General features: G+C 38.3%; 1 protein-coding gene across 1 annotated transcript; it reads left to right on the forward strand.

Annotated features, from left to right (window-relative positions):
* The first annotated feature begins 381 nt into the window (after nt 1-381).
* DDX43 (DEAD-box helicase 43) lies at nt 382-21,796 on the forward strand. Its single transcript, XM_066314311.1, has 16 exons — nt 382-700; nt 1,261-1,316; nt 1,672-1,804; nt 3,128-3,235; nt 3,791-3,872; nt 6,079-6,235; nt 6,324-6,442; nt 6,710-6,820; nt 9,501-9,642; nt 13,226-13,326; nt 14,089-14,176; nt 15,664-15,791; nt 16,400-16,509; nt 17,260-17,398; nt 18,165-18,252; nt 21,579-21,796. The coding sequence occupies exons 1-16, from the start codon at nt 382-384 to the stop codon at nt 21,684-21,686; spliced, it is 1,989 nt and encodes a 662-aa protein (XP_066170408.1). The 3' UTR covers nt 21,687-21,796.
* Nucleotides 21,797-22,157: the final 361 nt, after the last annotated feature.

Consider the following 22,157-nt stretch of genomic DNA (forward strand, 5'->3'; position numbering starts at 1 on the left):
GGCTGGCTCGGGTTGGGCATTAGAAATGAGTTCTTTGCAGAAAGAGTGATTGGGCATTGAAACAAGGCTGCCCAGGGAGTGGGGAAGTCACCGTGCTCGAAGTGTTTAAGGAAAGACTGGACATGGCACTCGGTGCCACGATCTATTGGGCGAGGTGGTGTTCCATCACAGGCTGGACCCGGTGACGCCACGCGCCGTTTCCACCCCAACCGATTGCGACCCCTCCTGAAAAGGCAGCACGGGCCGCCATAGAGCCTCCGCCCCCGTGCGGAGCCAGCCAATCACGGCTCAGAGAGCGGCACGCCCCGGCCAATCAGCGCGCCCCGGGTTTGAGACGCGCCAAGTCCCTCCGTATGGGCGGCCGAGGCCGGTCGTGCCGCCATGTCGGACTGGGACGCGAGCAGCGACGAGGAGCTCAACTCTCCGGGCTGGCCGCAGGCCGCTGCTGCGGCCGGGTCGCTGTGCTGGTCGCCCAGCACTCCTTCGTGGGGCCGCGGCTCCGTGGAGGGCGGCGGGCGACGGGGGAAGGGCACGGGGATTCCCGGAGGGGAAGGGTGGTCGCCGCGAGGCGCTGAAGGCTCCGGCGGCCCGAGGCGGGCGGCGCCGCGGTGGCCGGCCCGGGCTGCAGCCGGCCCCGCTCGGGACTCCGCCGCCCCGCTCTGCTTCCACCTCGACAGCGCCCTGGTCGGGGCTCTCATAGGTAATGATGGGTGCCCCCCGGGGCCGGGTGCTTGACCCGCTTAGAGGTAAGCGGGTGGGGAGGTGGGGAAGAGACGCCCCAGTGTCCTGGGGGAGTGTATCCCTGCCTTCAGTCAGTCCGGCCGTGGAAGGGCGCCTTGCAGTTCTCTCCACCTGGGCATGGCAGGGTGCTTTTGCAGGGTTTCTGCCACTCACCGGGGAAGCTTTTTCTCCATAGAGTGATTGAGCTGACATTTCTTTCTCAAGGCCAGCAGTGTGCAAGTGGTCAGAAGCCCTTCTAGTCACATGGAGGAAGGATGACAATCGCTTGACCTAGTTTTACTCTTCCATCTCTTCTACCGAAGGGCATTCCCCTACACATAAACCTTTGCTTTTGGTTAATTGCCAGAAGAGTTGCCTACACTCTCCTATGGTTTGATGTCACAAGTTCTTTTATTTGTAGCTACACACACTCATTTGAAGGTCTTGGGGTTTGGTCACAGACAAGATATATACAATTAATGTGTAGGTTTGGGTAGTTTGTCCTAAATCTCTAATACCAGCTGTGTATCTTTATAACAGGTCGGGGTGGAGCTAACATTAAAGAACTCGAGGATTCTTCAGGTTCCAGGATAAAGGTACCATTCAAGAGTGGGCTCTGTTTGGAATTTATTTGGTTTTGTTTCTGTGTGAGGAAGCTGAAGGATGTTGCAATAGTACAATAATGCTACTGTTTTACAACCGGTAAAAAGGAAGTGGAATCGAGGGTGCAATTTGGATGTTATGTGAAAATAGGAAAAGATCCTTGATTTTTTTCTTTTCCTTAAGTTTGTGTTTATTTCCTTTTCTTGTAGAAAAGGGATTAAGGGGCCTTTTCATAGAACAAGTTAAACTTCAGGAAAAGAAAAATCAAAAATTGTTTTCAGTATGTTTTCTTGTATGATGTTTGTCTTTGTAGTATGGAAAACAACTCAGTCATGTCTTTGAACACAGGTTACAAGAGGAACCTATGAATCTGAAGTAAAGATTTTTGGCAGCATTGATGTGCAAAACAAAGCCAAGATGTTGATTGACAATCTTGTTACAAGTTCTGGACAAAACTGTGTTAGAGGTGGGACAGAGAAAGGTAAGAAATGTGGGGTTGGAGGAAAAAATATTGTCTTCCATATATTTAGTAGTTTGCTGGAGTGTTTTTATATTGTTAGAATTTTACGAGGTAAGTTAACTTAAACCTTTTTCTTGAGAATGGCATCTCCTTAAAGCAGAAATATCAAGATACCCTCCTTTTTTCAACTATGGACAGTTTCCCCCTCCCCCCCAAACTGCCAGGCTTTGGTGAAAACCAGTTCTGTGTGTTTTCAACAATTTTATTGATCCAGAATAATTTGATTCTTGCATATTGATTTATTGCATTATCAGTCTGATTCCTCCAAAATACCAGCACTGGCTCTAGTGAAGTTTTAGTTTGGTATCTGTGAAGTATTACAATTCAGTAAACTTTTGTAAAGATACTATATAAAGGGTTGATCATAGCATGAGCTGTGCTGACTTCCTACTACTTTCAAGGGAAGTTTATGTTTTAAGATTTGATGTTGCACTTCATGCCTGGCTTTACTAGGCTTTCCTGTGGTAGCTTTGTTATGTGGATATAGAAATAATTTTTGTACATTTGGATGCTGCCTGTATGATTGATATGTCTTGTATGGGCTCCCAACAAATTTTTTGCACAGGCCAACAGCATTGACAGTTGTTGATCTGATGCACTGGTTAGGAAGAAGGGATCCAGGAGTTGTGTTCCAGCATTAGGATAAGGTTTGGAGTAGTTGTGTGTTTCGTTTGTACAAGTGTCCCAGAAAGTGGATGAGAATGTTTCAAGAGACTAGAAATATTTAAAACTACCTTTGGATTTGTGACAATGTTATCCCTATGTTTCCTGCATTTCCACTAATTTTCCACACAGTTGTGTTGCTATTTGTTTCTTCAGTGTAAAACTGCCCTTACTTAGGAAGTTTTAACCTCATCAAAAAAGAACTACAGAATATAACTAGACTGAGATTTTATTGTGGTGTTGTTGGATGCTTTAGACCCAAGCTTTGCTCTGGTAGCTGCTAAAGCTTTCTGTCTGCATATCATCTACTGGCTTCACAAGTTTTTCAAAAGCTTGTTGCCTAAGTTATAGCTGGAGGAAAAGCATTTCATAACCTGTCATTATTTCCTTTAAGTAGCTAAAGATGTTGAAATGTTTCTCTTTTTTATCAAAATTGGATTTATGCATGTTTTAGGAATGTTTCAGGGCAGAGATCTAGAAAGGAATTTTCCACTTATATGTTTCGTGTCTATTTAAAATGTATGAGGCCTTGCAATAGAAAAAATGTGTTTGTTTTGCGGGGGAGATTTCTCCCCGTGGTTTGTTCCATCAAAGAGCAACATTTTGTTACTAACTCTGCAGAAAAGACCTTGGACGTTATCAATCCTGAAAATAACCCGAAGAAACCAGTGATTAATTGGGCCTCTCTTCGAGAAAACAGGGCCAAATATGAATCCATGAAGTGGGCAGGTTAGTTTCACAATTTTGATTGTATTATACTTGTCTTTATGTGGTAAATCTGTTGGAATGTTTAAGCCTTTCTAATACTTGCTTCAAGATAACTGAATCTTTCAGAGCCCAGGTTAGTGATGTATTTGCAGTGAGCTGACCATCTTAGCATCTCTCAGCATGGTCATGGAGGACACTGATTACTGTGCCAAGCCTTAAACCTGCTACTATATCATGTGATATTTTGAAATCACCCTGTGAAAATAGTGTTGTTTTTTATGTGGCCACGGGAGAAAAAGATGTAATAGTTGTTAAATATGCTACTATATAGGTTAGTAGAAATGAACTTGAACTTCAGAACTTGAAATGTGGGGAAGTGGTTTTTTTGCAGCTATTTGAAGCATTTGTCTCACCCTTCATCTTTTTACATGAGCAGTGGTATTCCATCACTTCCACTGGTCTCCTAGCTCAAGACACTTCCTTGGTCCTGGGCTTTCCATCTTAAGCTTTAGCAGACTTATACTTATTCTCTATTATTTCTTGCTGATTCAAGTTGAATTTTTCTGTATGTTTAAGGCTTGCCTCCAATTGAGAAAAACTTCTACAAAGAATCATCCAGGACTGCATCTATGTCACAAGAAGAAGTAGAACTGTGGAGGTAAGGTCATTTCTTTAGGGAATCATCATCTGATTGGCAAAAATTGCTATTAAACTATAATGTCTGGAAAGTGGGAGATGAGATGCTGAGACAGAGGCACTAATGCTGGGGTCTTGTAGCAGCTTAATCTTTTTAAAGTACTCTTTCTTGGGAATGAAACAACTAGCAGATGAGATACTATTACTATTATTTGTCTGGAAAAATAACTTTAGGGATTTTCTGCTTCTCTAAAGGTGTTTGATCTAGCTGAATTTCAGAACAGAAAAAATTAATGACAGTTCACTGGCTTTTGGCTGTTTCGTTGCCTTTCGTGAGACAGTATGCTCACTTTTTCTAAGTCATTCCAAATAGGATTGTTCACATGTTGAATACATTTTGGCTGCAATTTTTTCCCTGAATTTTTTTAGTCAAAACCTTCTCCAAACCAAATTCCAGCTTTTGTTATTGTTGTCTTCCTTTTTTATCTATCTTGTCTTTACAACCACATGCTTCAGTTAACTGCATCTATTTATTCATCTATTTTATCCAACAACCTATATCAGTACCCTGCAAGGAAAACAGATCATCTGAACAAAACATTCAAGTGATTTGGTTAAGGCCTTGGTAATAGTTACAGTCCTCTTCCATAGTTCTAATGAAGTTAATGAGCATTATTGAAGTGTTAGCTTTTTGTTACTTTTCTTTTTGCAAGATGTCTTTCTTTTCTTTGCATGCCAGAGAAACTCTGCCACAGTGAGCAAAGCATGGAATTGTTTCCAGCTGCTTTCACTTTTTTCCTTAAATTATATGGATGTGTTATTGTTAGAGCTAGTGAAAATTACAGAACATTGTTCTTGTAGGTTAAAAATATGTTCTGAGGAGTAGAACTTGTGTGATAAACAATTTTTTTTTTTACTTCATCTAATTAGTTTGCTTTAAGGAAAAAAGGGAGCAGTTGAAAGAAAAAATTTTGTAAACATGAGGGGAAGTTGAAGTGCCCATTTTTTTACTAGCTTACACCCCACTTAAAAGCTTTTTACTGAATGGAATCCTCAGAGTTGTACAGGGCTGAAATCAATATGCTTATGCAGGTGTCATGGTTTAAAACCAAATAGAAATGAAGCTCTAAGTAGCCACTTCCCCTTCCCCTGTGGTGAGAGAGGGACAAAAAGCAGAGATGATGCGTTGAGATAAGAATTTACTGGAAAACATCAATGAGATAGGAAAAACAGCAACAGCACTAGTATAACAATGTTGTATAAAAGGTGATTACCTGCAAAAATGGTCATGGAAGCCTGACCAACAGGATGCCACCACAGCCGGCACCATACGGCTCCTGAGACAAAGGAGAAAATGATGGATGAAACTGTCTGTGCCCATGTTGTTTTCCCCAAGCCTGTGATAAGAAAAAAAACAATGATGCCAAGCCCTCTGGTCAGACTGTCCACACCACCTCACTGCTCCATTTGCTCTCCTAGGAAAAGGAGCAAAATGGCCATGGAAGGTCATTGCCCTCTTCTTCCACAGGAAGCCACACTCTCTTTCTCCTGGAAAGTGAAAATCCCATCCACCCCCCGCCCCCCATGATGGTTTGAGTGATACTGAGTAACAGTGTAGGCATGCCCTCTTCAAGCTCCCCTCTGCCAGTGCAAGAAAATTAACAGCAGTTAGTAATGTAGTCTTTTATTTTGTTGTGATTTGGGTTTTGCCTGCTTTTAGGAGTTGTTTGTTCCAGGAGTGTTTTTGGAGCTTGTCTTGCTGTTCCTTTTTCTAGAATTGTTCTGTTTGTGTTCTCTAAAGTATCCAGGGAGCTGCTCTGAAAACAGTTGGTGAAGGTTTTTGTCAGAGTATAGAATTCTGACTGTTAAGTTCAAGCCATTTTTCATTTAATTCATTGAATTCTGGGTTGTCTTTGGGTTTAAAAACTTGTCATGGCTACTTAATTTGTAATAGGGTAGAATTGTATCTTGATCATAGTGCAGTTCATGTTAATAACCATATATAACTTCAAATTAGTTGTTCTTAAGAAAGAATGATAATGGATACCTCTGGGAGAAGTGTTCCAATAGGCTTCTAAGAAAGATAGAAGACTAATTCAGTCTCATTCAAGAGCCTGAACTTTTTTTCTTCTTCAAGGAGTTTAAAGAAGTTTAAAAGCACAGTCTTTTATGTTAGCTCTACTTTTTTAGATAATGAGACTTTAAAACAATGGCACTACTTTATACAGGAAAGAAAATAATAATATAACTTGTGATGACTTAAAAGAAGGTGAAAAGCGCTGCATTCCCAATCCTGTTTGTAAATTTGAAGATGCATTTGAGCATTATCCTGATATTATGGCCAATATAAGAAAAGTTGGTTTTCAAAAGCCTACACCAATTCAGGTATGTCTTTGATTTCCATGACTCTTTAACTGAAGCTTAAGAGAAAAATGAAAACTTTTCATTTGAGTATTTGTTGTTTTTATGTTAGTCCCAGGCATGGCCAATCATACTCCAAGGAATTGATCTTATTGGTATAGCACAGACTGGTACTGGGAAGACATTGGCATACCTGATGCCTGGATTCATCCACTTGACTTCACAACCAATGTAAGGACTGCTCACAGGTCTGATTTGTTTAGCTGTGCATATTTCCCCCTGCACCCACCTCCTGAGATTATTTTCTAGTAATGATAAAAGTCACGTATTGGGAAAAGAATTATAAATCTCATGGAATAAGCACCAAATCTGTCACCATAGATTCCATTAACAGCAGTGTACAGATGAAGTTTAGAACAGTATACAAACGTTCAGTGTCAAGCATGATGGACTTTGCCTGTCCTTATAGGCCAACATTGTAAATATGCTTTGTTCCAGATCCAAAGATGAGCGTGGGGGGCCTGGAATGTTAGTCCTTACTCCCACTAGAGAACTTGCACTTCAAGTAGAGGCAGAGTGTTCAAAGTATGCATACAAAGAAATTAAAAGGTAATCTTGCTTTTCACTGGCTTGTTAAGTAATATTTTTCTCCTACCAATTCTGACTTAATTCACCTACTACAATAATTGCATTTGAGAGGGGAGGAGATTAGTAATAAATGCAGAGCTTATATTTTCCCAGTTTTTGGAATATCTCTTTTGACCAATCTCAGGGTCAAAGTCTATGTAGTTTTTCTGCTTCTTTTCCTTCTGCGTTGACAGCTGAGAAGAATCACACAAAATATGTTGAGTTGAAAGAGATGTGGATCTTCAAGTCTAGCTCTTAACCTTGTACAGGACATCCCTAAGAATCACACCATGTGAATGAGACTGTTGTCCAGACAGTTGAACTCCATCAAGCTGGTGCTGTGATCGCTTCCCTTGGGAGCCTGTTCCAATGCCCAACCAGCCTCTGGGTGAAGAAAAGTTTTCTAATAGCCAACTTAAAACTCCCCTAACACAGCTTCAGGCCACTCCCTTGGATCTTGTCACTGGTCACCACAGAGAAGAGATCAGTGCCTGCCCCTCCTCCTCCCCTCACAAGGAAGCTGTAACTGCAGTGAGGTCTCCCCTCAAGTCTCCTCCAGGCTGAACAGACCCAGTGCCCTTAGCTGCTCCTCATGCAGCTTCCCCTCAAGGCCTTTCTTCATCTTTGCTACCCTCCTTTGGACACTCTCTAATAGTTCAATATCTTGTTTACACTGTGGCGCCCAAACCTGTCCCCAGCACTGGAGGTGAGGCTGCCCCAGTGCAGAGCAGAGTGGGACAATCCCCTCCCTTGGCTGGCTGGTGATGCTGGGCTGATGTACCCCAGGACAGGGTTGGCCCTCCTGGCTGCCAGGCCACTGCTGATTCATGTTCAGCTTGCCATCTGCCAGGACCCCCAGGTCCCTTTCTGTGGCATTGCTTTCCAGCATGCCATTCCCAGTCTGTCCATGCATCCAGGGTTGCCCATCCCAGGTGCAGAATCCTGCACTTTCCCTTATTGAGCTTCATGTGGTTGATGCTTGCCCAGCCTTCCATTTGTCAAGGTCTCTCTGCAGGGCCTCCCTGCCCTGGAGGGAGTCAGCAGCTCCTCCCAGTTTTGTATTGTCTGTGAACTAGCTTAATATCTCCTCCAGTTCTGCCTCCAAGTTATTTTTTAATATGTTATGAGGGCCAAGGATGGAAACCTGTGGGGCCCTTCTAGTGACAGGTCACCAATCTGATGTCACCCCATTCACTGTAACACTTTGTGTCTGACCTGTGAGCCAGTTGCTCACCCATCCCATGATGTGTTTATCCAGCTGTGTGCTAGACATTTTGTCCAGAAGGATACTGTGAGAGAGAGTATCCAAGCTGAAATCTAAACAGGTTTCCTCAGCTTCCCTTGATCATCCTGGTGGGTTACATTGTCATAAAAGGAAGTTCAGGCGTGACAAGCAGGACTTCACCCTCATGGAGCTGTGCTGGCTGTGGCCAGTGACTGCATAGTCTCTGAGAGGTGTTTGTCAATACCTCACAGCATAATCTTCTCCATGACTTCATCAGACACTGAAATGAGACTAACAAGCTGGGGTCCTCCTTGAAAATCAGAACAGTGTTCACCAGCTTTCAGTCAGCTGGGACCTTTCTGGATTCCAAAGACTGCTCAAAAATCATTGAGAGAGACTTTGCAATGATGTCAGCCAGCTGTTTGAGGATTTTTGTACAAATCTCATCATGCCCCACAGATCTGTAGAAATCCAGCTGGAGCAGCAGTTCCTGCATAGTTCATGTCTCACCTGGGAGCGGATCCTTCTCGCAGTCATGATTCTCCAGCTCAGGGCATCATCACCCCTTGGTGCATCATCTGTGCTGAAGACAGCAGCGGAGAATGCGTTACACAGCTCTGCCTTGTCTTTGTCCCTATTTGTGAGGTGACCATCCTCATCCTGTAATGGGCCGATGTTATTTTTATGCTTCCTATTGCTACCTTCTCCATAGAACACACCTGGCTTTTTGTTTTGTAAGATTACACTGCTGAATAATGTTCAGTTTCTTGCCCATCCGAGTCTCTTTGTAATGTCATCTTCTAGCACATTGGTCCCGAGTCATGGGGCAATTCCATCCCTATCTTTGTTTTTGTTAAACTTTATGGTATTTTCATCAGTCCATTTCTCTAACCTTTTTGTGGTTCTTCCGGTAAAAGCCTAATTCTCTTGAGTGTATGAGCTTCTTCCCCAGCTTCATTTCATCCACAAACCTGCTAAGTGTAGATCTTCATTGATGCAATTAAGCAGACATTACTGTACTCTGAAACTTGATTTAGGGATCTCTGTTAACTTTGTGTAGCATTCTGAACAAGTTTTACAGTCACTGCAACAGCAAAACATTTCACTTTTGATGGTGCTGTTTGGAAAATCATGTATCCTTTCATATGTTCTTCTACTTTTTGTGTAAATGTTTTCAGAACAACCCAAAACATATGAGCTATCTTGCTATCACAATCTCTTTCACTGCAGTTTCAGCAGAAAACTATTGCTGAGCTGTTGAGGGAGTGTCATGTAGTGTTAATTTCATTAATTACTGCAATACTATCAATCACACTTACTGTATTCCTTCCTTTTGTCAATACCAAGTGACACTTTTAAAGCAGCATGGTGGCATTTATTTAAAAAGGATTAACTTAGGCTTAAACACTACTTCTGAAAAACTGTTTTATTTTACAGTATTTGCGTCTATGGTGGTGGGGACCGAAAAGGACAGATAGACATGGTTACCAAAGGTGTGGATATTGTTATTGCTACTCCTGGCAGACTCAATGATCTTCAAATGAACAACTTCATAAATTTGAAGAGCATAACATATTTGGCAAGTAACTGATATGCAATGAGTAATGCACCAGCTGGGAAATGGTTGACTCAGTTTGAATTTAAGCTTTAATGGAGTTTTCTTTTAACTTCCAAAGTCTTAATTACAATACAGCTTAACTCTGAAATTGGTGTTGGAGGTATGATTCATACTTACTCTAATTGCATTGCAGATGTGAAATATTCCCTAGGGAAAAAAATAGGCTTCTAGCACAGCAAGCATTTTAAAGATGCTATATTTTTTTTTAATAATGTTTGGCATTCTAAAATTCATTTTGTCTGAATTAGTTACTAATGGATGAAATGCCATTCTGAACTTTTCTTTTTAAAGGTTACCAGTGTCTCAGGTTTTTTTATTAGAACTTGTGTAGTAGCGGAGTCACACACAGATATTTAAATTGGGGGGGGAACTGACTTTCTTCTGATCTCAGTGGAAAAACAGCCTTATAAACATTATTATAATCCTTATGTCTTCGTTTTGTTTTTGCCTTTTGCTATGCTGAACGTGTAAGGCTATTGCTGTTTGTAAAATGCTTTCGTATATTCAATTTATTTCTAACCTGTCTGTGAATTGTTGGCTAGTTTGACAATTTGGCCACGCTCTCTGTCCACCCCACTACCCTGTGAGAGTTAAATTCTCTCCATGTTGTAAAAAGTTAACTCCAGTTCTAGGGGATAGTTGTGAGCTTACTGGCAAGGCCAGCAGTGGTATAGCATCATTATAAATTTGGCCATTTGGGGAAAAAATTATTGCTGGAAGACAGGAGAGTAGCATTCTGTAGAAGACTAGCCATGTAGTTGCTGAGCAGGAGAAAAACAGGCCTGAAAACCTGCATATTGAGAACTATAGGAACATAGGTCATCTTTCTGCCAAGGTGAAGTATAGTCATACCAGACACACACTGCTTCATAAAGGGTATTGAACCAAAAGAATCTTTCCGTATGTGCAGCGTATGCCGTAGTATGGCATTACTAAAAAGAATTAACTATCAAATTGAAAAATAGGATGATGTGAAGGAGAAGAGACATTTGTTGTTGCAGCAGTAGCAGTTAATTGTTTTCAGAAGAACCAGTGCAAGGACAATGTATTGTGATGTGGTTATGGTCTCGTGCCTCAGATTTTAAGGAAGTTCTGTGCTACCAAAGCCCCATGTGGAAAAATTGGACATTGAAAATTCTGTCCTTTGAGATCTTCCTGTGTATTTATCCTTGTACTTCCTTGTGCTTTTCAATATATGCTTTCTGTTTCCAGACCTTCATTGTCAGTTTTCAGCCAACGAATAATTTAATCTTGCAGCCTTGCTTTAGGAAGAAGAGAGTGGTAATAGGTTTCACATTTACCAACTTAGATGAAGAACACTCTTCATTGAAGAGCTTAATTTACAGTTTTCATTTAAAGATATTACTTAGCCTTAGGAAGGCTCCCAAAGTAAACTCTGGGTATTACTAACTGATATGATGCAATTGTTTCCCAAAGGACTTCCAATATCAGATACCAGGATACAATTGTTAAAAAAACCACAACAAACCAAATGTACCACCCCCCAGAAAGAAAAAGAAAAAGAAAAAAAAAAAAGGTAACACAAAACAAAGCTCTGTTAATTATGTCTAAATAGGTACTGGACCCAAGGTGAATTTGAGGTTAGAATTTATCTTCTTGCCTGACAGAACCATCAAGTTGATCAAGTCTTGACTGAGATTCTTAGGAAGCCATTTATTCAAGATAGGCTGCTGTATTTCAGAAGTAAGATTATAAATTGTGTCATAAACATCCTTTTGATTGTTCAAAATACATGTCATATGAAAATATGCTTTTTGTTTCTCTGTGTTCAGTGTAAATCAGTATTCATTCATCAGCAATCTGATGAAGTAATCTTAATTCTTTGGACTGCATGCTGATAAAGCAGAAGGAAGGAAATTGAAATTGTGCATGAATAACTGGGAAACATTTAGGAGAAAGTGTAATTAAAAATATATATATAAATCATGAAGGAGGATGTAAAAGGTAGATTGGAGTAGTGCTTTTTCAATACAAAAAAAATAGTGTAAGACTTGCCAAAAACTGATTTAAAACAGAGGAAAGAGGAAAGTGAATTAATTTCAAAGGAAGAACTTGTAAGAAGGCTTGTAAGAAATAGAACTGAAATCAACAATATTAACAAACAAATAAATATATATATATATTTTTTTTTTTAAAGATAACAAGAAACATAAGGCTATATCCATTGAAGAACATTTAGACTATAAGCCAGGATGGGGCTATGACGTATTTGAAAAAATCAGTACTAAGATTTATCTGACATCTATTACAGCCTTTAATCTTAATAAAGCAGCTATCAGAAATAAGTGAACTTTAACTACCCTGATCCATCTATTAGACACAGATGCTTTCTTTTCCCTCTGCGACAAGGTGCCAGTGAGCTTAATAGCATAGAAAGCTTCTACTGCTGAAAAAGGCATAGCAGCCAACTCTGTATGTAAAATTATTAGTTTCAGCCTTGCTATTCTATTTAAATTCATGTAGTTAAAGAAATCTCCATGAGAATTTTAGATAATTCTCCTTATCTAAAAATAAGGAGAATTCAATAAAGAAATAGAATTCCTCTCTTGTCTTTTAGTTAATATTTTGTTGTTATTTCAGAGGTTTACATAGATAATGTACTAAACCCCTTTAATATAATAAAATATCAAAGAATAATAGAGCAGCAAAATTAGCACAGTAGAAAGGGATTATCATCAATGCCTTATATTTCCACATAAGTGACTAGAAATTGACAATACTTAGAAGCGCAATCCGTGTAACTTTAATTTTCAAATAGAGTTTATATAAAACAAAGGAGATAAATGAGTCTCGGATGTCAATTGTCTTGCGTTGTATGAGGATGAAAACATTCAGAAGTGTGCTTGTGTATTAGAAAACTTATCAGTTCCAAAGATCTGATCTCAGACCTCCAGCTCACTTGTTGACTCCTGGCTTTTTTTACCAGATGAAACAAGTTCGTGCTCTGGGAGCTGTGCAGTGTCTTAGTGTAAGCCAGAATGTATGCTCTGGCTTTTTTCCTACTTCTAATGAGGAACTAAATTGACAAGTTATATTTTGATCCTGTATGAGATCTCTAATGAGGGAGAAATGAGATTCCCCTTTAAATTGCGAAGAGTTTCTTAATGTATGTTGAGTGGGTTGCTCTCCTTTGGGTTTGGTTGCTTATGGTGGGGGGTTTTTTGTTTGTTTGGATTTTGGTTTGTTTTTGTTTGTTTGTTTAGTTTGTTTAGTTTGTGCTTAGTTTTAGCCATTCATCCTAATTATTGTTAAAACAGACAGTTGATTTTCTTCTTTGTTGACTTTAAATGCTCTTAAAGGAATTGTGAATTTTCTTGTTTTGCCTGCAAGTATAATCCTGAATGAAAAAGTGTCAAGGAAATTGAAGAGGTAAAATAGAAGTTGAACAGGTTTTGCAGTAAGTTATGGAGATGATTCTGCAATTAAAACAGTGACCATTAAAATCTTGTTCTGTGTAATGTCCTGCTAAAACAAACCTGTGTCTGAGGGACTAGGCAGAATAAATAACCTTGTTTCTAAACAGGTTTTAGATGAGGCTGACAGAATGCTGGATATGGGATTTGAACCTCAGATAATGAAGATCCTAATAGATGTGCGTCCTGACAGACAAACTGTTATGACGAGGTATCTAAACATGATAGTGCTCAGGACTTAAACATAAGGTTATTGAGCAAGTGAATTATAATTGAACAAGTTAATTTCAAACCAAATTAATTGTGTCAGTTATTAAAATTTTGCCAGTTTTATTTTTAATTCTAATTCTAGTCAGTCCTGGTAAGTCATTTGACCTTTTTTTTTTTTTATTCACCCATTTTGTACTCTTTTCTGACATTTTGCATCAAAAATAAAGACAATTGAGTTGTCTCAAAAAAAAAGGAAGCTATCCTGGAAGCACTAGAATTTGCCATATCAATTTGAGATGCTGATTTACAGTTCTCCGTCTGGGACCAAATGCATTTCCTGACTTTCTGATCAGTATCTGTGCTAGTTTGTAGCTGGATTAATTTTGAAATTATGCAGCTTTTGGGAATCTAACAATCAAAGATTGCAACAATAATTTTTGTTCCTATATTTTGCATTTAAGCTGTTGTTTTAGAAAACAGACTAGAAACTTGCTTATTAGGTGTTGTTCAACTACTAAACTCAGCTGAGGCTTCAATAGAAAGGCCCATAATTGTTGCCTGTACTTTTAACCAACAAAATTACCTTTTAAACTCAAGTGCTGTTTGCTATGAATTTAAGATTAGTTAAACTCAATACTGTCAATGCATGTGTGTTTCACTGGTGTATAAGAAAGGAAGGAAAAGATGATGAAATAAACTAATTGGAGAAGATTAGGTACACTATTCTCATGTGTGTGTGTTTTCCTCTTCACTTCCCGTTTAGTGCTACTTGGCCTGATGGTGTCCGTCGCCTAGCAAAATCCTACTTGAAAAATCCTATGATTGTGTATGTTGGCACTCTTGACTTAGCAGTAAGTTGTCCTGTTCTTTTTTGGTTTTTCCCCTTCCTTTTGTAGAACCTATGCTTAAGCCAGCAAATTTTTTGCTTGTAACCAACTGTATGTAAGTAATCAATCTGAGCTTTCAAGAAATAGCTCCATGCTATTTATTTCAAATTTTCCTTAAAAGGTTATAAAAATTTAAAGAGTACAAACAAGCACTTTTTTCTGTAACAACATCTGGAAGTCTTAGTTCTTCAGTAGAAGACATCACAGGTGAAAAGTATCAGTCACATGGAATGTTCTACTTCACAGGGCTAGGTGTTTTTGGGTGATCCCTTGGTTTTGCAACCTTAATTTTGGTTTAGCAAGTTCTTGTTCTTTGCTTGATTTTCTTTCTGTAGGTCTTTCTTCTAATGCATACAGATCCTTATCTAAATCTGTATTTCCTAACTGCATCTTTTTCAAATGGAGTGGGAGCTTTGTACTAAACTCCTGGAGGACACGTGTCTAGAGCAGTAATTATGTGTTAGAGTAAGAACTGTCTTTCAAGTCCAGAACTTCTAACATGTGGATATAGTTGCTTATTTGTCATTGCTGTGCAGCTATGTATAGTTGGCTTCACTACCAGCAGAATTTACAGAAATAGTGGTTCACCCAAGATCTTAGGAAATTTTCCTTTTCAGTTCCATTTTTTAGTGGTAGGGAATGAGGAAACCTAGTACCCAGTACACTTTTCAGTAGAAATGGAGACAAAATGTACTTTTTGTCTGTTCTGTTCAGAACTGCACTTTTATCAAAGGGCATTTCTTGCCAGGATTGGAATTTGAAAGACATAATTGCTGTTGTAGCTCTCTTCTCTAGGGCATTCATCTCTTCTTACAGCAGCTTAGTTAAAGAGGTGACATCTGGTGGGAGGGGAAGGGTTCCCATGTGGAGAGAGAATCTTTGTCTACTTGATTGAGTCTTCAACTCCTGCCACAAGATCATGATACCACGCTATGAGAATGTCTAGACGTTTTATTCTACTTGCTACTTATACGTTAGACATTCTATGGTAACCTCCAGAGGTCATAAAGCTTTTAATGAACTGTTATTGGAATAGTTAGAACTGATAATTTCAAAGAGATTTACAGCATCTTTAAAAGCCTGTAATTTCAAGTAATACTGTCATTGTTCTAGTTTGCTCTGGATTGACAAAATATTTGCAAATAAAGAACTTCAACGTTTTTCACTAATAATATATTTATTTCACTTCACTAATATGCACCCTTTAAATCTGTGCAAATAAACAGTTTGGCAGACTGCTTAAAGGTAAATTTTATTATTCTTCTAAAGCAACAAGGAAGTAAGAAATCTACATTGTTTGAACTCCAAACTGATACATACTAAAATATTTTTTGTGGTATCATATATTACTAGTTTTATAACTTGGCAATGTGGGAATTAACAGAAAAAAATACTATTCTAAACTGTTTCTTCCTAACAGTTCCTAACAATCCCTTTTTGCTGTTTGACAGGCAGTAAACACAGTACAACAGAAAGTGATTGTTATCCCCGAGGCAGAAAAGAGAGCTTACATGCAGAGCTTCATTAAGTCCATGAAGCCAAAAGATAAGGTCATCATTTTTGTGGGAAAAAAGCTTACGTATGTAGTCACGTCCCAGTTTCACCTCTGTTTGGGTTTGGTTTTTGCTCCTAACAGAAATACTAAATAGTTTCTTCATTCACATAATAACTATAAAGTGTAATAGCTCTTCTCCACAGTGTGCTGCTAGTAGTGTTATTTTGATTTATTTATTTCTTCCTTCAGACTGACTGGCAGTTTGTGTCTTTTTAAGTATTGTTAATGGTAGTGATAAGTCTCAGTTGCACGTAGTTCAAGTGGGATGTTTGGATTCTTGGGGCTACAGGAATGTGATGTACTATTTACTTTCATATGCCTCTGGTGCATTTGAGACCTGATTAATATGGGGAGTGGTCAGTGTATCATACTTGAACTTTGAGTGAACAACACAAAAATAATCTGGTATTCCCCTAAAGTATAAATGAAGGTGAACATTTCTATGTGAATTAGAGTTGCTTTCCCATTTTATAGTAAGTATCATCTGACCTCAGTAATGTTTTTTCCTTAAGCACACATTTAGCTGTTGTTGTTACGTTACTGTCTTTTTGATCTAAATTTAGATACTGCACTATTTTGTTTCTTTTTTTTTTTTCTTTTGTTTTAAGAGCCATTGCTTTATTTTACCCTAGAGCTGATGACTTAGCAAGTGACTTTGGTATCCAAGGAATTCCAGTACAGTCACTTCATGGCAATAGGGAACAATGTGATCGAGAACAGGCTTTGGATGACTTCAGGAAAGGTGAGTTGACACTGAAGTATTGGTTTGTTTAGGCCAGACTTTTAAAGTTTGTTCTCTTCAAAAGTTGTCTCTTTCTAAGTGCCATGTCTCTTTAGTACTATAGAAATGAAAATATTAAAGCGCTCTGAATTAAACATTTTTTTTTATTATTTTGACAAAAAAAAAAAAAAAGACCCAGCAAACAAAGAGATTGCTCTTCAATAAAATTTTGAATGTCTGGGAGTTTAATTATTTAAAGTAAGGCTTATTTTACTTTTGACATTTCTGGAAAAGTTGGTATTGTGTTAGTCTACAGAATTTAAATGTCTGATGGTGCTTTCAGTGAAAACAGTCCTGCTCCATGTTATGCCAGTTAGGGTTATGTGAACACATATATATGAACACAATAAAGGGTTCTGTGAACACATGCTAATAGAAGACTGGTGCTGTGACAAGTGTCAACTGAGAATACAGTTGTTGAAGTTTTTGTTCTTTGGACAGACTCTTTATGTCAACCAGGCATATTTCTTACTTTTCCTGCACGCTGCTGTTCTGTTCTGTTTGTGAAATGCAAATAATAGTAAAATGACATTTTGGGTGCTTAATTACCAGCTTGTATTTGAGGCTAACTCAGTGTGACACGCAACAAGCATATTTTTACTTTGTGTTAAGAATAATTAAGTGCACTGTAAGCTAGAAAGCCAATAGACTGGGGTATGTTTTCTGTTTGTTCCATAAACTCCCGTTCTCTTCCTGTCATATTTATTGTAGGAAAAGTTCGAATATTGGTAGCTACTGACTTGGCATCCCGTGGCCTTGATGTGCACGACATTACTCATGTTTTCAATTTCGATTTCCCTCGCAACATTGAAGAGTATGTTCACAGAGTTGGTCGTACTGGAAGAGCAGGGTAAGCATTCACCAGAAAATAGTAATGTATTATCAGTGTTTTGTTATGTTTTATGCACTGCATAGGTGTTTTTCTTATCAAATTCTAGAGTCTACAGGTGATGTGGGGTGGGGAGGTGAAGACTTCAGTCTATCAAAGTGTGTTCTAGAAACACACTGCTTTATGTCTTTAAGTGAATTCACTGTTAAATTGAAGGCAAACAAGTTTTACACTTTTCTGTTATTGAATGAAGGATGTTTGAAAGCTGGTTTAAATATAAGGAAGAATTAGAAAAACAATTTGCATTGATACTCTGAAATATTACTTCTTTGTTTTACTTTTCATGAGTTGCTGATTTATGTAGTTTTCTAGACAGCACACTGAGAAGAAGCATCTGTAGGTTCAAAGTCTGCAGCCAATCATGGTGGTGTAGTTTAGTGTTAGTTCTTTCGGATGCTGCTTTCCCAGGCTGGTACAAGTGCGATTTTTCTCATTTAATCGTGATATGAATGTGTGTCTCTTCATACTCAAATATGTTGTTGTTATGCTATGCTTAATATCTAAAAGTCTAAATTAGTTGTGCATTTGCTCCATTTTAGGTGAATTGCTGTATTTTGATTTATATGAAAAGTTGCTCTCTGTCATGTGCAGAGTTAATGCTGCAGCCACTTTTATTCTATCAGCTCAGTAATACTGGCTGTAGTACAGTTCATTACTGCCTAGGTCAGTAGTAAAAACCTGGCAAGAGTTGCTTTGAGGCTGAGCGGTTGTTTCCTTCCTTGTTTAGGCGCACTGGGAAGGCAGTGACACTTGTCACAAGCAATGACTGGAGGTTTGCGTCCGAGCTGATTGACATTCTGCAAAGAGCAAACCAAGTAAGGATACATTACTGGGTGACGTTTATATTGGTTCTGGGTTAGCACCTGAAGCAGGTCATGAAGGTCCAAGCCTATTTAGACCCTTCTTGGTGAGCGTTCGTGGTGTCTCAGGGAAAGAAAATGGGTATTTCAGTCTGTCATGTCCTAGATAGCCTTAGCTGTATTTTACCTTACAGATGATTCCCAGTAAGGAACTAGCCTTCAATGTCCAAAGAAAAAGTAACTAACATACACACTGTGGTCTGCAGAGGAATAATAGGGTTTATTTTATGTCATAAAATTTTATTCCATTTGTATTTAACTTCTGGATGCATGTATCAATATTCCTGTTTAATAGTGTAAATATTAGCCATACTTACATCAGAAGCTCAACTGTCTCATCCTTTTATCTGACAGTTGTGACACCTGCATGTACTTTTCCAAGCTATCCTTCTTACTGATGCTTGTAAATAGTATGGAAAATGAAACTGGAATGTGATCTCTTTCTTTAAAGAAGAAGATTTTTTTCTTGATACCATATCTGAGAAAACAGATACAATTGTGTTGCTGTTTCTAGCTGTAACAAGGAACAATATTTTGCCTGATTTATAGTAAACCCTCAGCTCAAGTCCTGACTTGGTCTGAAATTTTGTTTGGGTTGTGGCATTTGTTTGTTTGGTTTTTTGGATGAGAGTTTGAGTATATGCAAAATGGATTTTATCTAGAATCTGTGGCTTTTACTATGAACACTTAGTCTTTAAACCTTGACTTAGAACTTCACCTCAGTCTTCTGGGTTATAACTCTTCTTTGGAAGATATTATGTTGCTTTATTGCAAAACTAGTAACATGTTTTTGGGGGAGGAAAAGGAGAAAAAAAACAGTGTAGAGGAGTAGTCGCCTAATAATTCCTTAAAGTTGCATATATGGGGTTTTGGTTGGGGTGGGGGTTTTTTGCTTAGTTTTTATTCAGAAAATACAAGAGGTGAAACCAGTAATGATACTGTGAAGCCACTTTAGAGGTGCCTTGTGTTTGGATTCTGAGTTAGCAGTTACCTTTCAAGCCTTGTCTCCAGCTGCAGACTGCAAAGTTCCCAACTAGGTTTTGGTTTTTTGTAATGTGTGGTAGTTCCGTTGGATAGAAGTCTCTGAGTTCAGAAGAGGAAAGAGGAACTCTGAATCCTTGTTTTCAGAAGTCGCTATTAGTCACATTATTCTCAAATTTAGTTATGTCTCATAGAAAGGAAGTGTCCCCAAAGACAAAGTATTGGGTTTTTTTCTCATGACAGTGAAAATTCCACTGTTTCAGTCTTAAAGCATCGTGTAAAAGTAAGAAAAGAAGTGAAGGTTCAGAGTAATTTGATTTCAAAACAAGTTAGCTGCTTTTGTTAGCCAAATGTTCTCTGTGATTTTGAACCTACAGATTATATTAAAAAAAAAAACAGGTACAACAAAAAGGTGTCTGTTTCATGCTGAAGGGATCTTTTATATATAAAAGCTTATTAAGAGGTATGGACAGATTTATTGGAAAAACAGGTGGAAAACCAGTAATCTCTGTAATACCAAGAAAAGCATTCCATATAAATTATGGCATCTTTATTCTTTTTACCCTACCATAGCTTATATGTTTAGCAGATACACAGATTGTTCATGAAAAATCTCAGCAAGACACTAGATGCTGGATATTACCTCACTGCGATTTTTATGTTTTTACATTCTCACTTCTTCCCACTCTTGCTCAAAAACCACTCTTGCAAGAAATTGTTGTGATTTTACTTTGGAATAAGTTATACTTCATGCTCTAGGAGAGGCTCTGGTACTGGGGAAGAAAATCAACCAATGTTTCAACTGTTTTAATAACTTTGTCTCATTACTTCCATCTCCATTGATAAGTCTGTTGTGACTTTCAGCTAGAGATACATAATTTTTAAATTTATTTCTAAATAAAGGTTGAAACTTAGGCAGAATCGACTCAGGGTTGTCATATTTTGTCAGGATAGTTGCTTATCAGTAAATGCAATTCAGCATTCAAAACATACTAGTGAGCTGTCTCTCATGCCAGCTCAAGAAAAAGTTGCTGATAGCAAATAGCAAGCATTGCTCAATTACAAAGCTTGACAAAAGAAATGGAAACTAGAGGAATATGAATTCCTGCTCCACCAGACCCATTTGTCCTGGCTGCATCCTCCACCTGTTCAAGCATTGCCAAGCCCAGGCAGTTTTAGGGAAGCTTTAAGGCATTTAGCTTTGTTTGTACTCTGCTGTTTGCACTGTATTTGTGCCACTGGTTGACACAAATCCCACAGACAGTCATGAGCAGTCATGTTACTGCTATGTTCATATAGTGCCCTTGGCTCTGATCAGGAAGACTGATTCTGGATGGGGTGACTTCCACCGATGGCCACGTGCCATTCAGGTTGTTGAAGTGGGCTGGTTTTTACAGGTCACCAATCTGAGACCTCCTGACAGTACAGTTGTTCACAGTGCTTTTTGCAGAAAACATTGCATTAGTCTCAGCATTATGTCCAACCTGGTTTAGGAAGTCTTGTTGGATACTGCCTTTGTACTGTGAGCAAAAGAACAATATCTGAGGTTTTTTTCATCACTGTCACTCAACCTAATAAATCTGTCTGTAATTCTTCATATCTGGCCCCAGTTTTTAAGAACTCTGAGGTGAGAGTGTTTTGATGCTATTCACCTTTTCCACAGAATTACAAACATGCCAAAAACCCCTGTGGATCTTGGTAAGATGCTCTTGCAATGGTCCCAGTGGTGGGAGATCTCACTGTTTTCTCCTGCCCTTCTTTCCTTGTCTTTTAGCTTTGTTCTAAGCATGTGAGAACTGTTCCTATGACAACACTTTCTTTAAGCCTCTTCAGAGGCTCTTAAAACTTCCATAAGGAATTTAATACAAATCAACATTCAAATATATGCATATAGTATGATACCACCTGTAAGTGGCACTGGATGTTTTTACCAGCTGTTCCTTATAACTAAAAGATACATTTCTGTTTGAACTATAATGTTGTAATTAGTTGGTTATATGTTGTCATCAGATATGGTGATACAAGCATAGAAATATTGTTGAAAATCCAGAGGCACTATGATGATTATTTTTCAGTATGTTTCAGTAATATTTCAGAAAATCTTTCAGTATAGTTCAATTTTATGTAAAAAGATTTCTCTCTGTATTTTTACAGAACAGAAACTGCAAAGTTACAGGAGCCAGATAAATAATGAAATCAAGTTTGGGAACACACAAATCAATAGCATTTTCGCAAAGCTGAGTCTAAAAGTTTAGATTTATTTAAAATTCACCTTGTTTTTTTGCCTGCTTTCTTATTAGGTAGTTCCTGATGAGCTTATTGCAATGGCAGAAAGACACAAAAAATCACAAATGAGAAAAGAAATTGAAAAGGATATACAAAGACCTTGGAGAAAGCCCTCAAAATAAGTGTAATCCCTTGAAGCTACTGAAACAAAGAAAGTTATTTTAATTAGTGTTAGCATCCATGGGCTTGAATTTACAAGTTTCATTTTGTATTTGATTGTTTTCTGTACCTGTCCTATTTAAACAAACTTCTCAAAAGTGTCTTATAAAAAGAAAACTGGATTAACTTTATGAAGGAATAAATCTGGTTTTGTACTTGGACACTATTTTCACATAAAAATTATTTTTTTGTTCTTGTGTGATGTATTTCATCTTTTATGTGTTTCATCTTGTGTGATGAAACTTCTAAAGTCATTATCTACTGGTTAAAAACATATATTGTGGCTTTTTGGTTGGGGTTTTTTTTAGTTAAATGCAGTAGTAATATATAAATGTACAAGATCATTTTTCCTTTCATATTCAGAGAACTGGATTATTCAATGTCAATGTAGTTTGAAAATACTGTACCTTTGCCTTAATATGCTGCTGGCATGC

The sequence above is a fragment of the Sylvia atricapilla genome, chromosome 3 (genome assembly GCF_009819655.1).
Source record: "Sylvia atricapilla isolate bSylAtr1 chromosome 3, bSylAtr1.pri, whole genome shotgun sequence".
NCBI lineage: Eukaryota > Metazoa > Chordata > Aves > Passeriformes > Sylviidae > Sylvia > Sylvia atricapilla.

What these genes read in the sequence shown, in the direction of transcription:
- DDX43 (XM_066314311.1), top strand. Translation starts at nt 382, where the DNA reads ATGTCGGACTGGGACGCGAGCAGCGACGAGGAGCTCAACTCTCCGGGC. An exon ending in TGAAGAGCATAACATATTTG is followed by an intron (nt 9,643 to 13,225) that starts GCAAGTAACTGA and finishes GTTTCTAAACAG; the next exon opens with GTTTTAGATGAGGCTGACAG. An exon ending in TTTGTGGGAAAAAAGCTTAC is followed by an intron (nt 15,792 to 16,399) that starts GTATGTAGTCAC and finishes ATTTTACCCTAG; the next exon opens with AGCTGATGACTTAGCAAGTG.